Consider the following 26059-nt stretch of genomic DNA (forward strand, 5'->3'; position numbering starts at 1 on the left):
TTCTTTTAAAAAACTTCCCTTTATTCTTCATAATTTATTCTTCTGATCTTTGAAATTAAAACACAGGTACATTCCCTGCACAGAAGCATTTATGTATCTTCACTCTTACAGTTTTCAGACTATTAAACAAAAACTCTCAATATATTAAATAGTAAAAAATTACTAGCATTTTCCCTCTATTTTGAGGATGGTCCTTATTCCTCTAAGTTTAAGGATATTGCCATGTTCAAAACACCAGCTATTCATCCAACAGTTAGAGAATCTCGAATTTTGCCATCCTTATGCAGCAAGCAATAGTGTTGGTTGTGGCATTCCCTGTGAAAACAGCACAGTTAAGGGAAGCTATTTTCTAGATTTGGTATTTATTTGAAAGCCCAAGTGAAGTCCCAGTTGTATCAATGCACACATGAATTTTCCCATTTAATTCACTGTGACCAGGTTCAGCATGAGCAATTTTATGTTTATGAAATAATTCATAAGCAACATCCCATTGTGCTACAAGACATCTTCACCTGAAAACTGAGATTTAGAAGCCATTATTATTGTCAGTCAAAATATTTTAAATCATTCTGGTCTTCCCTTCATTAGACTTTGACAAACTTGGAATATTTTTGACCAAACCAATAGTGAAACAGTTCTGTTGAAATGCACATTTCACAGTCAGCTTGAGATATCTGAAATGGCAGTACCATTTAATGAAATTGCCACAAAACAGACACTATTGTTGTGCACTCACTAGTCAAAAATATTTACAGTCATGTCATGAAAAGTTCAGAATTCAGACGAGTATTTTCAGAAACTTAACTGCTCCTGAATTCCCTCAGATAAAGCTTCATAAAGTGGTGTAAAAAACAAATTTAGCAGTTGGCTTCCCAATGCTTTTAACTACAGTTCTGTGTACTTGCAGAAAAAAAATACTAATATTACAATTAAAATAGATTTTATGTTCTGAAAACATGAATAATCCCAATTTGTTTTTCACTAAGTGGCTGATTAACCACAGATACTCATAGATTTTTACTATGCTTACTGTTGGTATACATACAGATGGATCTATGCCACTCTAGTTTTTATCAGATAACAAATACCTATTTTGACAATCTACAACAGAACTTTCTGAAGTATTTCTAGAAAAATTAGCCAGTATTTCATCTTGTGATGAACAGAGACATGCTGTCTTTCAAAGGGAGTCGTGCATAAGCCATGCTGTAAGAACTCAGACATGGTCAGCACAAAAAATTCTTCATGACTCTTGAGGTACAGGGACGTAGCCAGAACACTTTGTCCCTTCCTACTTTCTTCTTATTCTTCTGAATCTTGAATTTTTTGAAGAGCAATGTCAGATAAGCCAGTCTCACTTTCCAGTGGACTTTCGGGGTGCAGGGCTAGTGCCTCTGTCTCTTTGGTAAATTCAGGGTCTTCTGTTCGGTCAGTACCATCATTTGGATCCACTTCTTTGGTAGCATCTGGACCAGGATCTGACTGTTCTTCGCTTGTAGAACTACCCTCTACGAGTTGCACTTCATCTAAACAAAAGAGAAATTGCTCATGAGTTTAGGAACACTAAACTCATATGCAAGCAAACATTTTTATTTTTGAAGAGTAATAAACACTAGGAAACTTTGAATCAATTAGAAGTGATTAATTTAACCAAGCTTTGTCAAAAAAGACCTAAGACACTACAGTTCTGCTTAAGTCGGTGTAAGATTACTCTGAAACTAACTCTACACAAAGCTCTCATTAATTCATCTTCAATTTTGCCATCCTCCTTTGTCATATGTAGAGGATCAGAGTAGGACACTGCAGTTATTTTAACTTTCGACTCAAATGTGCTTTATTGACACTACTCTTACAGGAGAGTTTTGTTTTTCTTTTTTTTTTTTTTTAAAAAGCAGCATGTAGTTGATTACATAGGAAGCATTTTTGCATATAACAGACTGAAGAAATTATTTGCTAATGAACTGTTGACCACAATGAACCAGCTGAAGTGAGTCATCCTGAAATTTATAACCTGGCTGCATGGAACAGAATTGGCTATTGCACCTTTACTTTTCAAGCAATGTTTTCAGAGAAAAAACTGTTTGCTGTAGTTCTGCTAAGTAGGGGCTGTGCGATCGCAATTCTGAAAAGAAAGAGGGGAAAGCGGAGGGGCTCCAGCACCTTCAGAAGGAGTTAATCTGGTTTCTTATTCTGTTATGATTGACAGGCAGCTGAAAACACTGTCACAGCTGGCCACAACACTGCCAAAGCCCTGCCAAGGTCTTATTTGGCTATGGTGCTAACTGCCTTAATCACAGGCTGAAGCACAGACTTCCTTAGCACTCACCCTCGTACAATGGAAACCCTTGAACTCTTGGTTTTCCTTGTAGTTGCAGCTGTGAGACTCCCCCCACCCCCCCACGATGTATAGGATTGGCAGAGGCTATTATTAGCTTTTTGAAATAAACTGCTGTTGATAAGAAGAGCTTTGATACAACACCATTCGCAAGGTGACTCTAAGCTACGATGAATTCACTGTCTTGCTAACAATGCACGATCTGATAAGGTCTATAGAGTGTTGGCCATGTAGCTGAAGAAGTTAGTGAAGATTAACGTTTACTACTGCACCATCTACATGTCAAAAAATGTTAGCTTCGCTTTTTAGGAAGGGACGGAGAACAGCTGTCCACCAAGATCCTGTCTCCACCTCTGAAGAGGGCAGCACCTGGCCACTGATTTGTCCAGTTAACATGTATCTGCAAGCGTATTTGTCACCAGTGTGAGGTATCACACTGCTCACGGCTCGTTATGTTTTGCTGTATTAGTAGGCAATATGTTCAGGGATTTCTAGTATCCTTGCCTCCAACTTCCATAGTCATCTTGATCCCATGCAACAGCAACTCTTGTAACTGGAGCTGTTGAAAACTTCCATAATTACTAATTTATTACTAATTTATATCCTGCTATAGTTTTTCCAGTCCAGCTGAAGTGAAGAATACTGCCATTTTAGGAAGTGTGATTTGTCCAGTGCACTTCTACAATCTTTAAAACAAGGGAAGCGGAATCTAATAAGTTGTAAAAAAGAAAAAGTGATTTCACCCCAATTTTCCTACTATTTCACTTAGAGAAACACTGTATCACAGTAAGTTAAGGGAGGGTGTGTGTGTGATACAGTGTTTTTTTTCTGTCATTATGTATTAATTTGCTTACTGAAGAGAGGAAAACACCATAACAATTTAAAGAGTAATGCTTTCTTCACATTCAAAGTACACAACACAACCTGGTACTGTGATTATGAAGAAGAAAATACTACAGGAGAATTAACATCTTCATTAACCTTTCCAACTGGAAGGAACGGGCTGCTTTCTTCTTATCCAACTTGTCCTAATGCCTCCAACAAAAGGTGGTGTAGCATGAAACCTCTGTACGATTTTGATTAAAGACTCGGATTTTGAAACACTGCAGTGTGATTCAGAATGCTTTAGTTGTAGAAACCTATGTTAACTCTGGAATTAGAAACCAGATTTCAGAAGTACTTAGCATTTATAAATTGAAAGACTAGAATTCCAACAAATGCAGGTATGCTGCTATGTTACAACAAAGATTTTTCTTTCAACCTCAGCTGTTAGAGATTTTAAGACTTTTTACTATTGTTCCTTGTGCAGTTAAAGCAGCATTAGTTTCAGCAAGTAAACTATAGATCCTAACCTTTTTTTTGCCTTTTTTCTTGTTTCCTTTTTTCTTTGGCAGCTTCTAGTTCTTGTTTCTCATGAATTTCCTTCAGGGTCTTGCAAACTTTTTTATGGGTAAACCAGTGTATCTTCTGGCAGTTCTGGTCACAGTACATCACCTGAAAGTTACCAGAGTTATCAATTCATCTTTATGTACTAAAAAAAATACACAATATCTTTATGTACTAAAAAAAATATACAATGTTCTTGCATTTCTTAGTGTACCAAGTTAAATCTCTCCATGTATATTACTTAATGGTATTTTAAGCAATTTGGAAGGTCATGTGGAGTGATTCTAACCTATATAAAACTCTACAGTTTGTTTTGTTAACTCTAAACATAAATTTTACTCTTCCTTAATTCTTAAACATACACACTTGGGAATCCAAGTACTCCTATTTAGGAATTTCAGGCACCTCTCCCAGAAGAAGATCGCTCGCACATTTTCAGTGTAAGCAAACATGCCATTGCTCCTAAGTCTACACAGTAAACACCCAAATATTCAAAATCCTCAGCACCTCTGTGGTACTATTTTTTGTGATTTATTATAACTCTTTATGGATTCTTACCATTTTACATACTGAGCATCTTTTGCCTGCTCCCTTTCCCCCACAAGTTGTACAGAATTCAGCATCCACAAAACCCACTTGGCCAGTAATAGCTTGTGTAAGTACAGAAAAAGCTGTAGGATCAGAGCCCTGAAAGGTAAGACAAGAGGCAGTAATGAGATTAAAAACCAACACTATCGTAAAGAGGGACAGACAAGAGGAAAACAAAGCAATGCAAGCTTCCAGGTGGCCAGCTGCAGTCTCACTGAGGATGCCATAGCAGCAAGAACATGAAATTGAATCATGGAACTTGAACTAACATACGTGACCTAACATTTATATAGTTAGATAAATTTTTGTATATAAAGTTAATTTAGTCTTTAGCTTCTGTAGAGGGAAGGATAAAAATTATAATTTTTTTACTCTGTAAATTATTAATACTACTACTAATGAACTCAGTGTTCTTTGCACACTGTCATCCACTTGTAGAGTATATGCAGGAGGTTTTCGCACATTAGCCTCTGTGCTGGCACACAGAAAGATATTTTGCGTGTCACTGACGTATTATCGTGCTCAGTGTACTCAGATACTGCAGACCAAATGGTGAGAACTCGGAATCTTCAAAACAATTATTTCCATGTTATTATTTAGATATTATTTGCAGTATCTTTCCCATGCAATACAAGCAGTAAGATTTAGTATATTTTCCTAGTAACCCTAAATTACGACTAGTCTTTTGGGCAATGATGTAAATATTAGAGGAAAAAAATGCCAAGTTGTTCCAGTTCTAAGTAAATCCTTAAACTGTGAGACTACCATGGAATAGGCACGATCATAACGACTATGACAATGCTGAGATGCCCAGATTTGAATCCAAGTAACTGTGCATGCCAACGGTCAAGGCCTTCCAGACAAGCGAAAATTTATAGCATCTCCTCCTTCGCAGTTCTGCAGAATGGACAGAAATCCAATGCAACAAACTGTGTTTCTTTAAAGGGAGAAAGCAGAAAAGACTGCAAGCTCTTCTAAAGAAAAAAGGGACAGGAAGGAAAACGTTTGTTCTAAAGCAAGTCTTAATGCATCATGATGGCTTATGTTTTCCCACTGTGTTTATTTTTCTGGCTTAGACAAACAGTAGGAATTGCATTAAGCCTCAGGACATTTTAGTAGACTGGAGCCACTTAAGATGGAGGCTATTTTTAATTCACTCAGCATATTCCAAACACATCACAAAATTGTTCCACTTCCCCAGTGTTAGTACATGTAACATCTAGTTCTCAGAGACCAGAGAGAACATTCTTAAAAAAGAATTAATAACTCTTGTCTAAGATTTATTATGAACTAATTAACAGTACTATAATGAAGAGCATGTAGGCAAAGATGCATGAGGAAAACTGAAGTTAGATTTTTTTACTTGTGATCTTGATTTCCTAATTTAGATATACATTTTACTCTGTATTGCATCACTTTGCCTCTCTCTGTGATAAAAGGAGCTTCACAGAATGTTTTCCCTTTTCATACCATTATGTATTTCCAACTTTTTGTGTACGCTAGAAATGCATTAAATCTAGGAAATTATTTGATCTTAAATTGAATTTAGTCATTGTGAAAAAATAGCACAAAATGGGTTTCATCTGTGTCTGAATCTGTAAATTGTAAAAGCGAATTGGCAAAGAAAAACAGAATAGACATCCTAGAATAGGAAAAGAAAGCTCTGACGCATAAACAAACTGTTCCAATTTTCTTTAAAAGCTGAGGTATTTAAGCATTCATTATGGGTACAGGAAAAAGCCTGCTAGTTGAAGTATTTTAGAGCATTTTCCTGCAATACGTAAAATAAAATTCCAGTTTGCCAGAGAGTTCAGGGACAGTCAAAAAACAGTTGCTTAATATAATACATTGCAGAAGCTGAGAAGCAGAAAGATGGCTTAGTTCAAACTGAATTTACTACGCAAGTTGCTTAGAAAGTATTTTCTTGATAGGAAGAACTTACTATTTCAACAGGAGCGATACTTCTCACGAGCTGCTGGAGCAACGTAGCTTCACAGTAAGGAAACTTTCGGATACTTTCTCGAATGAGCTTCTCTTGATATACAGGGAAACCATCTTTCTCTCTCCCCTTCAAGAGACTAAATTTTTTAAAACCGAAGTCAAACAAGAAATCACACAGTAAATGTTCAGAACAAATACACGGCTTGCTGTGCCCTGTCCTCCTGACTCTGTCCTCTTTCAAATTACAGAGAAGAAATACAAGTCAAAACAATTTGGTAACTTCAAATGCAACAGTGTTTAAAACGCAAACAAAATTGGTTTTATTCTAATGCATAATGAAATAGAAAATAACCAAATGTATGCTCTGATGCCACTACTTACTAATTCAGCCACACAGAGAAAAATAATCATCTACAGGCAGACTAGTATCTGCATCAGACTGAAGCAGCAACATGCTTTGTTGCACTTTAAAATGAGTATTGTAAAAAGAAACACTGAAGAATACACAACACTTCAAAACACAAATTATGTTTTACTTACATTTAATAACGTTACAGTCCTGATGCTTCTATATTTATCTGGTTGGCTCCTACTTTTTTATACGGATCACTGATGAACTATTTGTTTTTAGTATGTAAAAGCTGATTTCATCATTTATTTTCAGTATCATGTACAAATCCACAAAGGTCTACGGGGAATGTGATCCTTCTAAAAGCCAGGCCATTTACTTTGATGCTTAAGATCAGGCAGCGGGTTTTGTAACTCTGAGTAGGTTCTGAAGATCTGTCTAAGTGATTTAAGAGTCTAAGTCTCATCCCGAGCCAGTGGGATTTGCAGTTCTTGGTTGCTTAAGTGATTTTGGAAAAAAATCTCACCCTGTATGACTGCTAGAGAGTAAAATGACATGACAGAATTTCCCATATGATCCATATTGGACATTGAGAAATTATTTTTCAAACCTATCACTCCCCTTTTTCTCCACCACATGTTGTGCTCTGCGGCTTCATAGTGTACGTGTGATTGCCAAGCTCTAACCAGTTCCAGCAGGGAGCTGAAACTCTAGGAAATGTTTCCTTTGTACCCCAGGAAAGGACAATGCCACTTCAGACAGAAAAAAGGGAGTCACAGTGCCACCCTGAAGTGACTGCAACTGAGATTATTTCAAAATTGGCTCAGCATAGCCTTTATCCACGACATTCCCATCTATTACTACAGTTGTCTTTTTCTGGTATCTATAAAGCTGGTTCATACATACACCCTCAGACCCCTCTGTAGAAATACCTACCTTTTGATAAATCCATCTAGTTTATCCTCTCGCTCTTTTAAAAATGTAATACACTTCTGGAAGATGCAACTCATGTAGTGCATTTTCATAGCAAGTACTTCATTCATATCTTTCTGCTTCATACATTTCTCACAAATTAGATCCAGAACCCTGTAACATTTCTGCAGTGCTTCTACTTCGGCCAATAGAGGGTTCTCTTTTACCAGCAACACGATCTATGAGAAAGATTAAAGAAAATGTAATCCAATTAGGAACTAATATTTTCAAACTTGTGCATTAGCATTAAAGGTTATATAGCTCATTGTAGCTAAAGTTCAGTGGAGTTTCTAATATTCCTCTATTTCCACTTATGCAGTCTTCCTCTTCTTTTTTCAGTCATTATTTAGCATTACTATTTAGTATACTGTAATTCACAGTTCCCATACAAGAAACATTCAAAATTAAGTCTGGTATTAAAAATAATAAGGATTTTTCCAGAATAAGGACCTGAAGAATCAAAACCATTTCAAAAGAAAGTTACAGAAACTACCATGCACTGTCCTGAAATGTCTTTCCTTTTGAACATCTAAAGTAAACTGGACTTGGATGATTTAAGCAGTTTTACAGAATACATCAATCTCACATAATCTTGGAATACTTCAGGTAGACTAGTAAAGCACTGAACTAAACATTTTAAGAGGAAACTGTATACTCTAGTCACTAAATTAGCTGCCACTGGTACATTACTATTTCTATGTGTTGCAGATACCTGGTTGGCAACTGTTGACAAATTCCTGACTTTGAATGGCAAATCCAAAGAACTTGTCTTTGAATTTACATGTAGTAATTTCTCTGAACTGTATGGGAGGAGCAAACCATAAAAGACATTATTTGCAGCAAATATACTGAGAAGTAAAAATAAACATCTCTTGCCCATACTTTCAGAAACAGCTGCAGATGTTACTATGGTGAACCGGTGATGAAGGTAGGATGATAGATGCTGAGACAAGCACTGAGAGAACAATGAGATTTTGTTAAGATAGGAAATTGTTCTATGTTTCCACTTTGAGGGGTGTTAGGAAAAAAAGAAAGCCAAAGAAGCAAGCTATTTATGGTCACTGATGTAAAAACGAAGAATCTCTCCACTTAAAGGTGTTACCTCAAGATTCTGGTGTATATAAACACTGAAATAGCTTCATTTTTTAAATCATGTCTGAACGTTGAGCCCAATTCTTTCTCATTTCCAGAAGAATCTGAATTAGTGGATAACGCTTTTGATCTCAGTGGACTCTCGGAAGAGCTGAATGCTTTCTGACATAAAGAAACAGTTCCCATGCCAACACACACTCTACCTTTACAGGATGCATGTTAGTAGTAGTAATAATTTTATGTAGAGGCCCAGCTAATTTTACTGGCAGTTTTGGTTCTTTATCCAAGCCTTGTGGTTTAGTATAGTAGTCCAGCCTTTCACGTGGAAAGAAGTTGTTGATGACGGTGACACAGTCATGTTGACCTAAAGGCACACAAGAAAAAAAAAAATCACCAATGAAATGAAGTAATAACCAAAATATAAAAGACCCAACTCCAAATCTATAAGCAATACAGGTGAGAATTACCCACAAAGGAGCTTAGCGTGGTATGCTTTGCACTGGTAACAGGCAACTCTGGCCATTCTTTTACATTCAGTAAGGGCCACTTTTATGTTCAGTAAGTGCAACTTACTGACTCCCAGCAGCAAAGGACTCCATGGAATTTCATTCTGAGAACTGTGTCCCCCTCCTGCACCCTCTCTCCCTGGTAAGCCAAAACTAAGATAATAGGTATTTCTCCCCAAAGTTATACTATACTAGTAGTGTCATACTGATGTTAAAATTTTTCAGGAGAAGTTCTCTCCCCTTTGTAGTTTCAAAAATTAATGACATTTGCATTGGGACTTGTAAGTTTTCAGACCTGAAGCAGATAGTGATGTGTTAACCTAAAGTGGGAGAAATTATAAGAACAGAACATGCTTAAAATTTACCAAAAAAAAACCCCGACCCTGATGAAAGTAACAAGATGAGAGTAGTTACACTCCCTTCTTCTTTTCTACATCTGACAATATGATGGATTACTTGCCTAAAGAGAGAGTAAAATTTAGCTTCTCTAGTTCAGGACCACATTCTTTAAACTGATTTATCTTGGCACTAACCCTATTAATCGGCAGAAGACAACACAGCCAACCAAATTCCAGCATTTAAAACTTTCCAGTTTCGGAAGAGACTGTTCTAAGCTAATAGAGCACAGTGTAAGACAAACGACAGGGGAAGAAGTATCCTCACTTCCTACACACTGACAGATGAGTTAATGTTGATTGGACAGAGAATAAAAAAGAACAGGAATGGATTCCAATGTTCAGACTTTCACAGAGTCGCGTATCTCAGTATGCCTGAAATTATTTATTCTATCTTGGTGATGTGATGAGATTTTAAACAAGAAATCTCCAAAATTATGTTGGAGATAACATTCCCCGTTCACTAATAACTCAATTCAGCATCACATTAGAGAAGACTCTCCAAATCCAAAGTATAATTAATAGGAGTGGACTTCTCTGACATAAGGTTTTGCTGCTTGAACCTCAAGTGAGCAATGTCAATCTTTTTCTCTTTAAAAGACCAGAATGACATACGATTGAAATTGAAACTGCACTAACTCACTATTCAAGGCAGTAAATCTAAATGGCACGGTAGGCTCTTGAATCCAGAACACCTAATGGACTGGCAAGGGAGTTCTCAGACATTTAAACAATACAAGAAGGCTGCGTTGAAGTGAAAACACAGGTCCTCATTTTTGGTTGTTGAGAAGGTCATCTGGACAGCAATAGCCAAGTTATTAAAATGACTCCACTTTTTCTGGTAATATTCTATCACACATCCTTGCAGAAATAGAGAAAAAGTGGTATATTTGGGAATGTTAATCCAGGAATCTCCCAGCACTGTCAACGTGGGTACAGAAGTAAAAAGAGTTTAAAAAAAAAAAAAGAAAAAGAAATATAACAACAGAAAAAAGTTTGGTTGCATGTTTTTCCCAGGATCACACAGCACACTGGAATGACAATCTTCAAATCTTTTATCTTGTTCCAGTCAAGTTTAGGTCACTAAGTACTGACTACCTCAGAACAGGTTCTGAGACTTCTCCCTTTCCCAACTGCAGAGGGAGAAGGGCAGGAGGTGACTCACTGTGGCATGCAGCATGCTCCTGGCGAAGCTCAGGTGCGAGTTCCTGACTCCTAGCGCTACGTTTGGTCCTTCCTACAGAGGAAGCTCTAATTATGCACTTTCTCCTGCAGAAGCACACACCTGCACATCAGACACCTCAGGTGTGACCAGCTTCCTCTTACCATTTGAAAAGCGAAGACATTGCAAAAACTCGCATGCTTGGAGAACAGCAGCGTCTATTCTCACAGATAAGATCATTTGTGCTTTTATGAAATAAAGCGTTTTCACAAATTGACTCTGCTACAGAATGAGATGTGGAAAAAAAGCTGAACAACTGTGTCAGTTCAGAACAGGTCATTAAATAATGTTTCTCCAACAAAAAGCATCAGAATCTAACGTTTTACTTCTTTAGGAATTTAGGAAATGATAATAGACTTTCACCTTACCCACAAAAGCAGCCATCTGAGCTGCTGTCCTTCCCACCGAGTTGACAACATCAGTCTCTGCTCCAGCCTCTAACATCATCCAGGTGATTTCTTTGTTTCCTGCATTTGGAGGGAAGACATAGGGAATGAGAGAGAACAAACTAGAACTTGTAATTCTTTATGCTGTAGAAAAACAAGGAGCGAATTTCTTAAAGACCAGGAATAACACTGGGGGAAATGTGAATGTTCTTAAATGTCATTATTTTAAGACTAGTTTAAGAGAAGGGCATGGTGCTGCCTCCTTATTAATGGTTCCAGAGGGTCAAATCAAAGTGAAAACTAAATTCAGGCAGGGTGTAACCCTGCTCTCTATAACACACATTCAGCTCCCCGTGGAGCTTATGGGAGTCACACACATCTAACTACACCAGAGCTTGGTCCCTCTGGATAGTCTTATAGAAGCAAACTCTACTAATCTAGTTTGACAGTTCAACTATCGCATTTGCTATTCTAAGAAAAACACGAAATTCAGTACTATTATGTAGCAGGAGCATAGAGAAGAGAACAGATTGTTCCTTTTTCCACAGCGGGAACTGGGTGTTCAGACTGGGCTAAATACCAAGTAAAATTAAGCTACAGTTTGATGGGAAGATTAGATGACTTAATTGGTGCCCTTCAGAGACTAATAAGGACACTTGTCACCACTCGTGCTGCTTCTGCTTTCAAAGGTGTTCTCACTTTATCAGTTTTTGTGTACATGCTAGGTAAAGAAAAGCGAATACAAAAAAAGGACAGAGTGGTGGATGGAAACGAACGTTTCTGATTTAAAAACAAAGGCATTGTGTCAGTAGTGGGTGGTCATGTACCTTTTGCGCTCACAGGTAAGGACCTTAAAGTCAACATTCAGAAGCATTCAAACCCAAGATGACAGGTTAAAATCTCAGCTGTGAGAAAAGAGTAAAAATCCAGCAATTTCCACAAAGCTGCAATCACTTAACAGCCTCTAAGAGTTTGTTCCCATCTATCTTCTGCAACTCTGATAATGCCTAATGCCACAGAATGCTGAAATTTCCCAAATCTTTTCACCAAAGTTTCAGCAGAAAAGCAATCTGATGATCCAGCTCAGGTTCATGTATGTGCATATGCCTCTCTTTTTTTTTATACTTATGATGAAAGAAGGCAGAGTTTAAACTCTACCTGCTAAGAAATCTTACTTTCCTAGAATCTCCTTTTTGGGAAGATGTAAGTGGCCTAGTAAAGAAGATACTTAAAATAACCTAATATTCCCAAATCTAATCTTTTCCCCAGAAGGAACAACGTTTTTTTGTGTAATGTCTTTTCCTCACTCAAGGAAATAATTGTTCTTTTCATTAGGGAAAAAGAATAGCAAGTGGAAAGCTGCAAACCACCACATGAGACAGGAGAAGATGTATACAGCTATATTCTAATGAAAAAATAAAGGAAGAGGAGAGGAAGAATTAATGTGAGAAAACGTTTTTAAAACTTACTAAATAAATTTTTAAAAGCCCACATGATAGTTGCAAAAATAACGTAGGATAAAGGCAAAATTTGAAAAATACTGGATTAATCTGAAAACCTTCAAATATTACTAAAAGCTACTGATTTGTAGTCCTAAAAAAGGCAGTATGGTGCAACATCTTTTTCAGTGTACACAGTGCAATTAAACAGAGTGTATCCCACTGCACAAGAAAACCATCACAGGAGACTGAATTTTGAGATCTGAGACAAACAGGACAAAGTACAGATAGACCATATGCCTCGAAATACTGAACGAAGTCAATTTTTATACAAAAAAGATCCCAAGCCCAAACAGTAGCTATCCTATTTCACTGTCCTGATGATTCTACTGGTCTTGGCATATTTGCATAGTTCACGTAAGTAACACTAGACCTGAATAATAGAAAGGTGTCAACATTTTCCTTTAAATTATTCATTTTTGGCAAGCTGTACATATCAATGTCAAAAAGCCCCAGTAAGCTAAGTGTAGTAAGAAGTTACCTGAAAGTCCAGCAAACATCAAGGCAGTATATCCGTGCTCATGTTCATTGCAGTTGACATCAGCCCCATGTCGCAAGAGCAACCTGCACATGTCTACTTTCCCTTTGTACGCTGCATGCATTAGAGGCGTCATGCCATGCTGAAAAAAGGAAGAGGAAGGAAGAAGGAAGCAAAAAAGAATTAGTTATATCTCTTGATCTTCACACCATTGATAATTTTTACTTGTACATACATATTCAGTACAACTAACAAAACCTCAAGGAATTTTCAGTTAGTAAGAACAAAAAAGCTCACAAAATCCTCATGAAAAACTATGGTTACAAACATGCAGCAGATTTTCCAGTTCCCATGTCACTTTTCTGATTATGCGGTGCTATATATTTAAATCCAGACCAGTGCTGAATAAACAAAAACCATTTACTGCCAATTTGTCATTGGCCTTTTGTATAAGACATTAAAGACAACTAATGCTTCTGCCAGCAGGAGAAGCCTGTTTTAGAAAATTTGTTAGGTTCCTAAGTCATTTATTCCCTCCCTGCATTACACGGTAAGTAACAAGAAAATTAGGAACAGGTTTTGCCATTGCAAAGATTTGCAGTTTCTGGAACCCATCTTGCTCGTTTTCAGTCATGATTACTGGTAATTGTGCTGTTCTCCTCTCTCCCACTTATCCATCCTTTTGGTATTGTGTCTGTGATCTTACACCAGCCAGAGCTCTGAAAGCCCTTGTGAAGATACCCAGCTCTAAGGAGACTTTACCAACCACACAGTCTCAATCCTTGCCTTTGATGAACTGCACCTGTACAAAAACGATTAACTTCAGCAAGGAAGGCACCGAGTTTTTATGACAGAGTTGTACTGGTGTAATTATAAACGCAAACCTGGGCAAACACTGGGGGAAGCGCTCAGAACAAGAGTGAACTGTTAGTGCAGGCTCTCTCCCTCTCAAAGGGCAGGGAGAAGCATATTTCCGTTTGAGAAAATTGCATGATGTTTCATTTTTAGAATTTGATACGCTTTTTCGAATATGCTGTTAATTTTCACTTAACATCAAGTCAGGATTCATGTTATCAGCTGAGACACATTAATTGCCCAAGAACATCCTCCAACACTGAATACAAGGGAGTGTGCTTCAGTTTCTCCCTGAAGGAAATAAAAATGGCATTTTCCCCTGTTTTTTGCAATTCAAGGCTGTGTGCATGAATATACTCATGTACAGCACTACTGCCACACTCTCTAAACACATGGTAATGCGATACTCTGAAATAATGTAATTGTCAGTTGGAGCCTTAATACATTTCTTGTTTCAATTTACGATAGAATAAAATCCAATTAAATTAAAACTCAGTTAAATTTATCAGGATAATTTTCAAAAAATTCCTAAAGGTGAGGGAAATTGGGAAAGTTAAAATTAGAATGATAATTTTTAAGTATTATATTTTCATTATCCCCCATCCTAACTGGAAACAATAAAAATGATTACTTGATGCATTGTATTGTAGTAACCCCAAATATTTTGGTAAAATGCAATATAAACTACCATTAAAGAAACAAAAGACCCGAGGAGATCACTTCACAAACATGAAACAAATTTGTGACTGTTTTTGTTATGTTTAATTTGTGGTCTTATAAGGAAAAGTAAAATTCTGTTCTTTTACGTTGCATTATATTGACAGCAATTTTTACGGGCCAATCCCAATTTGGAGTCACAGTACAGATACGCCCCCTTTCAGCAGTGCAGGAAAGTACTGCTGTAAGCGGATATGAATGTAGTAAGGTTTTTGACTAGAAAAGGAATTTTAAGAAACCAATGACTTTAAGATTGCTTATATCTTGAATGCCAGTTGTTTCTATTAAAAAATCTGTCTGAAGATTATAGGACACAGGAAAGGTGTGCGCCTTTTTTTTTGTGATCCCTTCCTCCTGGGAAACTTTTTTAAAAACCTTTGATTAAATTTTGAACATGTCAAGCTGTGGTGTGGATCAAAAAAAAAACGTATCAAGCAGAAAACACATGGACAGCTGCTAGAAAAACTAGATTTAAAGTCACACTAATATCAGCCTCTCACATTCACAGCAAACAAAAAAGGGACAGGCTAGACACAAGCTTCTCTGGAAACGCCTGGTATCCTGTATTATGTCCCTACGCAGAAACGGAAGTGACTGCAAAGACCTTTCTCGGGCTGAGTATCAAAGGCAGGTTCAGCAACAGTCTGTTTTCTGACAGATGACATTTGGATTGTCAGCACAACATACTTAAAAGACTAAACTAGCAGACAGCTTATTAAGCTTACAGATGAAACAAATTATTTATTGTTCCAGTATGGAACATAGGATGAAGAATCCATTTTCTAGCAGCTACTATGTAACATTCTTCTGATCAAAAATCCAGCCTTTTAACCTCATTCCTTTGGACAAAATTGAATCTTTCCCAGTTTATTGTCTACTTTGCAGGGATGTTACATCATTTACAGGTAGCAAAATTAACACCTCCCGTCTTCTGCAGCGCTACAAGTACAACCCAGCTGCATATTAACATGGAAAAAGCGTGCCTTACTTTATTCTTTAGATTCAGGCAACTATACCGGTTATATTCACTGAGAAAATTATTATGCCTGACTGTACAAGGGGAATAGAGTTTGCAGTGCCTCTAGAAATCGCTTGGCATCTCCTTTGACCAGGTTCTTCAGCTCATCAGCCAACAAAGGACTCCCTGGCACAATGGGGTAACACCTGATGGCACAGCCAGCCCAGCCATTACACACCACCCTTAGTTCCTGATACTGAAAATGTACCAGAAGTAGACTGAGGGATGGGATTCTAGGAGCTAAGTTGATCTAATGCTGCCATAGTGGGGGAGCCAACTGAAGAAAAAAACATACTACAGGGCCAGTGGGCTGCATCAGCTAGAAAGCGAAGAAAAGGATGTGTGGGGAGGCAGGAGGGTCACATGAGTACCAGAACCAGAGAGGGGCTGGACTCCACCACCAGAAGCGGGGGAAGAAGAAAGCAGGTCAGTCAGTCTCTCTTCAGGACCTGGAAGAGGTGTGCTTCCACAGGATGAATAAGATAATAAACTGGAAAAGTAACCTTCTACCTTCTAGGAACTACAGAGGAAGTTTTCAACAACACTGTTTCTCAGCCTTCATCGACCAGAAGAATTAGGGGATAGGAGGTGGCCAAGGAACAAGAGTCAGGACCAACAAAAAAAATACACAGACCATCTTACATCCCAGTGACCTGTGCATATTTGGCAGAAAAACTATGTTGCGAGCATTTAAATACTTATGCTGACTGTGTAAGAACAGACATGATACGTTTTTCAAAAACTGTTGATTCACTGATGATTCACTACTGGAATAGCCACATAGACTTGTGTTACTCAAGAGAAAAAGAGTAACCCAAGTGGTCCCAACATTCCCAGTGTTTTACACTTCTCCTGCTCACTTGACCCTTCTCAATCATGGAAACACAACCAAGATGTGTCACACAAGGTCTGGATCACACTGGAGCAGCTATTGGGGTACGCTACAACACTGCAGGTGTGAAAACCAGCTACCTAACTAGACGTTAATTCAGAGGTGATTTGGGTAAATAGAACAAGGGAAGAAAAGGGGAAAAAAAACCCAAACACACAAAGAACAAACAGCTGTGAAAACCCTAGCTGAAGAACTGTTGTAGACACTTGTATGCTGACACTGTCCCAGCATCCACCTCTCCCTGTCCCAGCTCACTTTGCAATGAGGAACCCAGCCCCACATTAACATGGAAAAAGCGTGCCTTATTTTATTCTTTAGATTCAGGCAACTACACTAGTTGTATTCATTCAGAAAATTACAAACTGAACACATAGACTGGAGGTTTGGCTTTTATTTGAGACAATATATGGGAAGTTACTAAAAAGAAAACAAACGATGCAAAAAGGTGTCACAAGGAACACAAAAATACTAGTTGAGGAATGTCTTCAACTCTCCTAAATGAACAGCACTACTGAAATCAGACCAACTCGTTAACAGGTAGGTATTTGGAATTGGATTGTAAAAATGCCTCGTGACTTTTAACAGAAATGGTACTGAATGCTGCCAGCCTAGAAATACACGACTTGAATTTTCATTGGATAAAAGCCTTCAGAAATTTCACCCTTAAAGCTTTTGAATAAGATTGCCCTTACCTACCTTAAACTCTCTGCAAGTGGGATTTGGAAGGCAGTCAACGGACACGTGCACGAATAATTTTAGCTATAGCCAAGTATGAACTAATTAGAATATGAAATACTGTTCAGTGAGTGTAGATATGTCAATCATAACTATAGTTCTCCTCCTTTATAGTCATCCTGCTAAGCTGTTTGTTTCACATATGTAACACATTAGGTTTCTCTGATGATCTGCTTATCTGCAGCGATGAAAAGTTAAAATCTGCATCAGTCAGCGACCTGAACTGAAACCAGATCATTCTTAATAGTTGTTGAATTTTCTTTTGTTTGTGTATTTTGAAGCACTACATTGAAAACATCAAAAGACAGAACTCTCCTCAATAAAGGCCAAGGATCTGGGCATTTTCTGCTAGCATAGGAAGTTCATACTGGAACAGCAAGATAAACTGAAGAACCCTCCACTGAACATAATCAGTATGAGTAAAGCTATGCATATCTCATATACTAACAAGCTGGCTGCTGCTGTAATTCCCAGAAAGTATTCAGTGCTGTAATTAGCATAGAAAAGTAGACCATTTCTAAAAGATGTTTTTTATTGCGGAAGTGAACAACTGAATTACCAAACTAGAGGAAAAAAGTAATGCTGCTAATGCCAAATGACAGTTCTGTATATAAGAAGATTATGAACAACCTTAAAATTATTTGAAATACAGAAAAACTGTGAAGCCTTTTCAGGTCAAGTCTCTCTGCTTTATCTGCAGAAAATATGGGACTATAGTACTACAGTGCTCCTTCGCAGCCTTAACTACCAACATGACTGGAGGCAGCCTCCATGGCCAGAAATCCTCTAGACTGCCTTTCCATAGCAATCTGAAAGATCTTAGCCACACTCTGCAAATGGAAGGAGTTAAAGTCAGTAAACTGCCAACATGAAGTCACAGGACTATTTACAAGCTCCGTACTCCCAGGGGAAAGAAAATTCCTGAACACTTTCTTCCATACTTCGTTTCCAAATTAGCAACCAGTAGGCCAAAAATGACTAAGCAGTGTGCATTTAAATGAAATGAATTTGTTTATTTTCCATCCACTTCCATTGCCCATCTATTTGTCCTAATATTTTGGGACACCTGAGCTTAAATGCCCCTGAAGTTTTAAAGCTGACAAAACTGTTAAAGACAAGTTTTGTGGAAAAGCTACATTATTTCTTCGTTTTCATAAAAACAGTGATTAAGCCTAAATACCTTCCCTTTCTTCAGCTACCTAAATTCACAAAGAAACAACAAAAAAATTGATTTGGTCAGAAAAGATGCTAGGAAAAAACAGGACTGTTATCTGCTGGATATCCACAACCTTCTGGATGATGGGCATCTGTGAAACTAATTTGAATAAAGGGGTCTTACTCTGCTTTCAAGTGACCTACTGCTCCCAGGAGAGCACTGCAGACAGCAGGAGGTGAAGGGTGATCAAGTCCTGGCACATGGGCAGGAAAAGCAAACAGACTTCAAGGAGCTAGTTATTAGTTTGTGAATACATGTAACAACAGCAGAAGCAATGCTGAAATACTGTGTCCAGCTCATGCCTGCATTTTTGAAGGAAGAAGCTGAAACAACTCGAAAGGATTGGGAAAAGAGCCATGATTGATTATAGCTCAATTACTGAAGAAACAGAACTTTAGGCAAGATTCTAAAAAAAAAAAAAAAAAAAAAAAAAGCACTTGGAAGATGTTAAAAGGTGACTTGGTCCTCATCTAAAGGTACCCAGAGAAAAGACGGCTGATTATCAGTAGTTTTTAATCTAAAAGAAAGCAGATCTAAGCAGTTAGAATATAGGGTCAAACTAAAAATTTAAAGGGCCATCTCATGCCTATTTTCTTAAATCATGAAGTGCAAGATATAACTGCCTGCTCCTGGATGCTGTGGATTCTCCACCCTGTGGAAATTATTAAGTTGTGACTGTCTATTTGCTGTACCACAAATAGAAGAGAGAATTACATTAAACCTGTGCTCGTTCTGTGGATTCTCTCATGTAAAAAGGACTGTAAGGAAGGAAATGAGTTCTTATTTCCCAACTGAATTGTGCTCCCATTTCAGTATCTAAGTATTCAATTTTCAGGGCTGTTTCCTCATTTCTTAACATTAATAAAACAACAGTAGTAACATAAATAGTGGTAATATAAATTTATATAAATATGAAAAGACAGCAGCAGAAGAAAACAGGACCTGATGCATTCAAAGTAGTCTCCCGTTGTGGTGACACTGAACAACAAATGAAGCTAATGTTTAACTGGGGTTTCACATACTCTATTTATGTACAGATATTAGAATAACACATCAGAGGGAAAACAGTTTATAATAGAAAAATTCTGAAGTTGACGCGAGATGACTAAAGGATTAAGAATCCTAAACAGATCTGAGCCCTTTCCTGTTTGGTATGTATCATTACACATCGCTCTGGGGGACAAAGGGGAGACCGTGAGGAGCCCATCACATGACCTGTCTAAGCCTTATGTGCCTTGGGTGTATTTAGTCAGATGCGAGCATTAGGCAAGTGTTGTTAATACTATTTCTTCTTTAACAATAGCCTGAGGCACAACTCAGTTCTGGTTTCTACTAATAAACCGTATCTTCTAAACAGTAATCCTGCACGTTGCTCTAACACTGCATCGAGGGTGCGGTCATTCAGCACCAGCTCAGCAATTACACTAAAATAAAAGCTTTTAAAGTCCATATAACAAAGCACAGTTGCAAACACACTTATATTGTATCTTGTCTTCCTAAAGTTTACTGCAAAGCTGTTGAAGTTTGTCAGAAGCTTGTTGAAACTCATACATTAGAAATTATTGTTTAAATATTTACCTACATTTAAGAATAATCAGAAAATGGATCTGTTGGCAGCACAAAAAAGGCTAACAATATTCCAGGAAGATAGCCGGTACATGAAGTTATAATTTTCCTCTATTCGGCAGTCATGAGACCACATCTACAATATCCTGTCCGATTCTGGGCCTTCCAGTACAATAAAGACATGGATAAACTGCAGTGAGTTCAGTGAAGTACCACCAAGACATGGTGGGAACCTTAGTACTTGTGCAGTGAAGAGAGGCTGCAGGAACTCGGCTTTTTCAGCCTAGAGAAGAGATGGCCTTGGTGGGACCCAAGAGCAGCCTGCTGGTGCCCACAGGAAGATCACTGAGAAGATAGAGCCAAATTCATTGAGAACATAGAGCTATGGTGGCAGGAGGGCACGACACAACGAGGTTAAGCTGAAATAGAGGTTCACATATAAGGAAGAAACATTTTCACCCTAAGCACAGTAAGGCAGTGGAACAAGTTGCCCAGAAATACTGTGCAGTCTCCATCCCTGGAGATTTACAAGGCCAGACAGGATAAAGCTCAGAGCAACCTCATCTGACCTCAGAGCTGAAGCTGCTTTGAGTGGGAGGCTGCACTAGAGACCTCAGAAGGTCTCTTCTAGCCTAAATTTCCCAGGGGTCCTAAGAAATGGTGAAGTTAAGAAGAAACACAATTGACATTTAAATTGATAAATTACACAGTGATGAAAATTGCAGGCTGGCCAATTACAGTTACAGTTTTGCTTCCATGTTACACTTCACATTAATGTTGCATGCTTTAGAAAACCACTGTAAAAAGAGGAAACAGATATGGACATCACACAAGGTTCCTTTCTCCACGAACATCCTCCCGTCTTCAGGTAGCACTTAAGGATTTTACCTTCTACATGTCTATAACATCTGCCTCTGCAAAAGACAGTGTTTTCCACTTCTGACCTAGCTGCTCACTGAGCGTGTTTACGGTTCTGCAAAGATAAGGCTTTGGGCGATGAGATGCGGGTGTGAGATGGGGACAGGTTTTCTTCATCCACGCTGTCTGCTGCTACCTAAGCAGAGGGACTACAGTTTGGTGGAGGTGACAAGAAGTAAGGGAGCATTCCCGTGCGTATTGCTGCAGTGTGCATCTTACCTTACAGACACCAAATCTCATGCTAGAACTTGAGAGAAAATACAAACAGTGTAGTACTTTATGTAACATTAATCTTTAAATTTTCTTTAAAAAAAAAACAAACAATGTTAAGAGCTCTTCAAAGGTTCATTATTCTGCTGCAGGCTAAAAATATCTTCAGAATAACTGATTACCAGGAATCTGTATAGCAATGTTATTTAACAACAAGGCAGTCTTCAGACCTAGTATTTTCCTTGCTAAACCCAGCATAATCCTTGTACAGTTTTGCTGTACCTCATCCAAGCAATTGACACGGACATTCTTGCTGCCCAGTAGCCTTCCAGCCTCCTCAGTGTTTCCTTTAATAAAAAAAAAAAAAAAAAAGAGACACAAAGAGAGAGAGGTGGGGTGAGAAAGGGAATAAATTGAAAATCAAGAGGAAAAAGACTAGTTCCATTCCTGATTAGAATCCCAAATCTTTGTAGATTAACCACCAATAAATCAATCATATTTAGTGAAGAGGCTTAGGAATGAACAGTGTTCTGTTCTAGAAGCTAAAAGCCAAAAATTCACAATATCAAGGAGCAGTCTGAGAACATGCACTAGAAGCAAATATCCTTTTTGGTTTTTTGAAGTAACTGATCTACACACACACTAAACAGGACACTAATGTCTCTTCATAAACTGCATCAGAACCATTCTGGATAAGTAAAAAGATACTGAGCATTTTAACACATTCTGTACTTCGACCTCTTTTGGAGCATCTTATATCCAAATGAGCTATCTAAATTCTCACCAAAGCAATTATCCCATTTCAGAGACTTTTCTGGTCTAAATGAAACATGCTTTATAATTTACTCCCTTCCTGTTTAAATTTGAAATTTGTAACATTCCACCTCCCAGGTCCCCAAAACTGGAGGAATTTGCTTTTGGTAACAGAGAATAGAGGTGGAAAGGACAAGGACTGAGGTAGCTTGATCACTGACATTTGTAAAAATTACCAAACGCTTAAGCAGACTGAAGTCTGAAAAAAAAAGGTGCAAGGAAAAACAGGGCATAACTTTGTAATTTTCCATTTGCTATAAGAACCCTTTCAGTTAAGCCACAGATCTAAGAACCCAATTTAAAGCCCTTCGAAGGCCTATTCAGAAACGTCAATGCAACTTCAACAGACATTTAAACAAACAGAAATAAAAGAACACTCAAAGAGTCTAAGTTGGGGCAATTAAATTTATTGCAAATTAACAGAAACTTCTGATCGCTAATTCAATCACAAGCTAAGCTCTTTTGGCAGTAATGTGCTTAATAAAAATAAGCATTACGTCCCTCGTTTTACTGATAGCCTTCATGTTTATCTTCACTATATCACAAGGAGGTGCTCTTCCAGCAAAGTTTCAGCAAACTAGCTCTTTAAACTTCAGTTTTGACTCATCTTTCAAAAAACATTACAAATACTAGAAATAATTTATTTTCATAAAGTTTTCGTTGTGGTTTAACTATTCTAAACAGGTTTCTTTACTCATTTTTTTTAAATTCATTCTATTAGGGAAAAAAGCCAGTCACCTGAGTCATCTCACACACTTGTAAAGACCCAGTAAAATACACTGACTGCCAGTCAGGGCACTGTCAACCAGCCTACTCCTTCAAATATATATAATTTTTTAAACATGTGAGAAGCTTCTTAGGACCTGGAGCAGTTTTCAGAAGAACATTCCAGCAAAAGAACAAATATCAAAACCAGCAAGTCTTCAAGAGGTGATCTTCAAAGTAAGTTTTAAAGCAAGTAAAGCAAAGCAAAGTCGCATTTACAAGCTCAGGTTCTGTATGACACAGCATTCAAGGATTTCCAATCAAGACACTAAACTGACGGAAGTCAGACTTCTAGAATTGGTTAGAGCTTAAAGTTGGAGCCAGGCTGTTCATAGCAGTGCATGGTAGGAGGCCAAGAGGCAACAGGTGGAAGCTGAATGAAAAAGAAGCTTCAGACTCGATATAAGGAAAACCATTTTCAGTATGAGACCAGTAAGACAGCAGAAGAGGTTGCCCAGAGGCACTGTGCAGTCTCCATCCTTGGAGGTTTTCAAGGCCTGATAGGAGAAAGCCCTGTGCAATCTTATTTGACCTCACAGCTGACCTATTTTGACCAGGAGGCTGGCCTAGAGACCTCCTCAGGTCCCTTCCAACCTGAATTATCCCAAAACCCTAATCATACGCATCAGGCAAGTTAGACAGAAGTGTCTGCAAGACAAAGGCCTGAAACTCCAATTAAAGTGAGTCAATCAAACTGATTCTGATCCATAATAAATTCATTGCTGACTGTCCTATGCTTGTGTCTCTGACACAGAGGAATATTTTAATATAATTGACACTGAAGCTCTGAAACTATAAATAAAATTTCTTATGGGTTCAAACTGCCTCAAAACTACATCTAAAAATGCATGGAGCACATCAGGTGTTTTGAGTTTACATCCGACAAACACCGCTCATAATTTTCAAAATATCGTTTGGAATGTAACTATTTAGACAGGGCTGGGAAATTCATGTTGCTGGACCATGAAACCAAACTATTACAGCAAGTGTGACAGCAAGCCCCCAGCAATAAGCATATATGCACCACATAACATGGTGAAAGTGCAACACTTACATGAAATGTAAAATAAAACAGTCTAAGGGATAAGAGGCGCACAATACCCTGGACAAGCTCAAGTTCTGCTAATTTAAGAACATCCTGTCTGCAAGGACATCCTGGTCTGGCAACAGCACACCGGGAAACCTGTAACAGGCTAAACAACTGGATTATAGAATCATAGAATGGTTTGGGTTGGAAGGGACCCCAAAGATCATCTAGTTCCAACCCCCCTGCGATGGGCAGTGAAACCCTCCACTACACCAGGTTGCCCAAAGCCTCACCCAACCTGGCCTTTAACACTTCCAGGGATGGGGCATCTACAGCTTCTCTGGACAATCTGTTCCAGTGCCTCACCATCCTCTGAGTGAAAAATTTCTTCCTTATATCCAATCTAAATCTGCCCTCTTTCAGTTTAAATCCATTGCCCCTTGTCCTATCACTACACGCCCTTGTAAAAAGTCCCTCTCCGGCTTTCCTGTAGGCCCCCTTTAGGTACTGGAAGGCTGCTATGAGATCGCCCCGGAGTCTTCTCTTCTCCAGGCTGAACAACTCTCTCAGCCTCAAAAAAACATTTTTTGCAGAGCACGTCGACACAAGTCATTAGATAAACGTCAGTGTACGCTACGAACACAAACACACAGGAGAAAGACGTAAGCTTTCCTTGGCAGAGTCAGACCCTCGCGGTTGGGTTTCCCCAGCCTGAGCTCCACAGCTGCACCCAAGCGATACCGGCCGGCGCCGCGTACGGCCGGCGCGAGAGACGCGGACTCCCGCTTCCAGGGGAACGGCCACTTTCCTTGCCTGGGAGAAGAGGGACGGGGCCCAAAGGCGGGGCTGGCGGGCGGACAGGCCCGCGGCCCGGGCCCCGCCGAGCCCTGCCGTGCCGGCGGCCCGCGGCCCGCGCGAGGAGGCAGCGCGGCCAGTAACGGCTCCAGCGCCCCCGCCCTTCGCCCGCCGCCGCTAACGGGCGCGGAAGCCAGCCCTCCTCGGGAGCAACAGCGGGGCCCGGCGCGGCGGGGAGCGGGACCCGCCCGGGCTCCACGAGGCCCGCGGAAGCTGCGACACGGCCCGGCCCGCGGCCGCACGGGAGGGCAGAGCGCTGCGCAGCCCCCGCCAGGAGAGGCGCCGGCTGCGGCCTCGCCAGCCCGCGACGACGAGGTGAAGGCACCGGGCCGGGCCCGCCGGGGCAGCACTACCGCCCACCGCCGCGGCGGGGCGAGGGCCGGGCCGGGCTCACCTGCGGCGATCACTCCCAGCAAGTCCTTCTCCTCAGGGCTCAGGTCGCCTCTCCTGGGCGGAGCCATCGCGCCCCCCTGCCTCTCGCAGACGGTAAGGCGGTCTCGGGACGGTGCGGCGAGGCGAACTCAGCCCGGCCGCGGCGACAGCCCGGGCGCCGCAGCGCCCCCCGAGCACCCCCTCCCTGCGGCGAACCCAGCAGCGCCGGCCCCCGCCCCGCACCTCATGGCGACTTCCTCCCACAGCTCCGCCTCGCCAGGGCCGGCCGCGGAGTAAACCATTCCTGCTGCGCGTAAGGGGGGACTGGGTGCCGGTTGTCCCCCTCCGCCGCCATCCCAACTCGGCGCTGCTGGAGAGAAGGGGACCGTTTCTCTCTTGTCCTCATTTTGAAGTTGGGAAACGGGTTTTCCTTTTTTTTGCGCCCTTCTTCCTGGTTTCCCTCCGGCTCCTCCTCCGTGCCCCCCCGGGGCGGTGCCGGGGGTGGGGCGGCCGGGCGGAGGGGGCGGCCGCAGAGGCGCCCGTGTGTCAATGTGTCTGTCCTTCACTCCTCCATTGTTTGCCGCCACCGCCGCCGCCGCGCCTGCCCTCCGCTCCCCGGACCGCGCAACCACCCGACAGGTGCGGCGGGCGGGCGGGCGGACATCCCTTACGGCCGGGCCGGGCCGCCCCGCCCCGCGGAGAGCGCGGCCGCCGCCGGCCGAGAGCGGCGCCTCAGCCCCGCGGCGGGGCTGCCCCGGCGGGCGGCGTCCGCGGGCGGCGGCGGGGCAGCGGCGGGCAGGCGAGGCGCGGGGCCTGTGCGCGGCGGCCATCGCGGGTCCGGGCGGCGCCGCGGCGCGGTGCCCGGGCTCCCGCGGAGGAAGCCCGCGCGATGGAGCGCCGCCGTGCGCGGGGTTCGCCCGCCCGGCCGCCCTCTGCTCCCCGGCCGCTGCC

The 26059-nt window shown here is 40.4% G+C and overlaps 2 protein-coding genes across 6 annotated transcripts in view; one reads left to right on the forward strand and one right to left on the reverse strand.

The window, feature by feature from the left end:
* ANKMY2 (ankyrin repeat and MYND domain containing 2) lies at window positions 1–25276 on the reverse strand. 5 transcript variants are annotated; one of them, XM_086614495.1, is made up of 10 exons: window positions 25131–25276; window positions 21559–21623; window positions 13153–13291; window positions 11155–11253; window positions 8867–9027; window positions 7536–7750; window positions 6252–6387; window positions 4280–4408; window positions 3688–3829; window positions 1–1526 (listed from the first exon to the last, which is right to left on the reverse strand). In XM_086614495.1, exons 1-10 carry the CDS (start codon window positions 25195–25197, stop codon window positions 1303–1305), a joined length of 1377 nt encoding a protein of 458 aa, XP_086470621.1. In that variant the 5' UTR covers window positions 25198–25276; the 3' UTR covers window positions 1–1302. The 5 variants fall into 5 exon arrangements, with proteins under 5 accessions (XP_086470621.1, XP_086470622.1, XP_086470623.1 ...); XM_086614499.1 differs by lacking the exon at window positions 1–1526 and adding an exon at window positions 3416–3485; XM_086614496.1 differs by lacking the exon at window positions 4280–4408.
* A 422-nt stretch (window positions 25277–25698) lies between these two features.
* Window positions 25699–26059, forward strand: part of BZW2 (basic leucine zipper and W2 domains 2) — a 60490-nt gene continuing 60129 nt past the window's right edge. Inside the window, exon 1 of the mRNA XM_086614466.1 lies at window positions 25699–25747. The gene's annotated coding sequence lies outside the window, so the exon portion shown is untranslated. The remainder of the gene's footprint in view (window positions 25748–26059) is intronic.

Source organism: Tauraco erythrolophus, chromosome 7 (assembly GCF_009769465.1).
Source record: "Tauraco erythrolophus isolate bTauEry1 chromosome 7, bTauEry1.pri, whole genome shotgun sequence".
NCBI lineage: Eukaryota > Metazoa > Chordata > Aves > Musophagiformes > Musophagidae > Tauraco > Tauraco erythrolophus.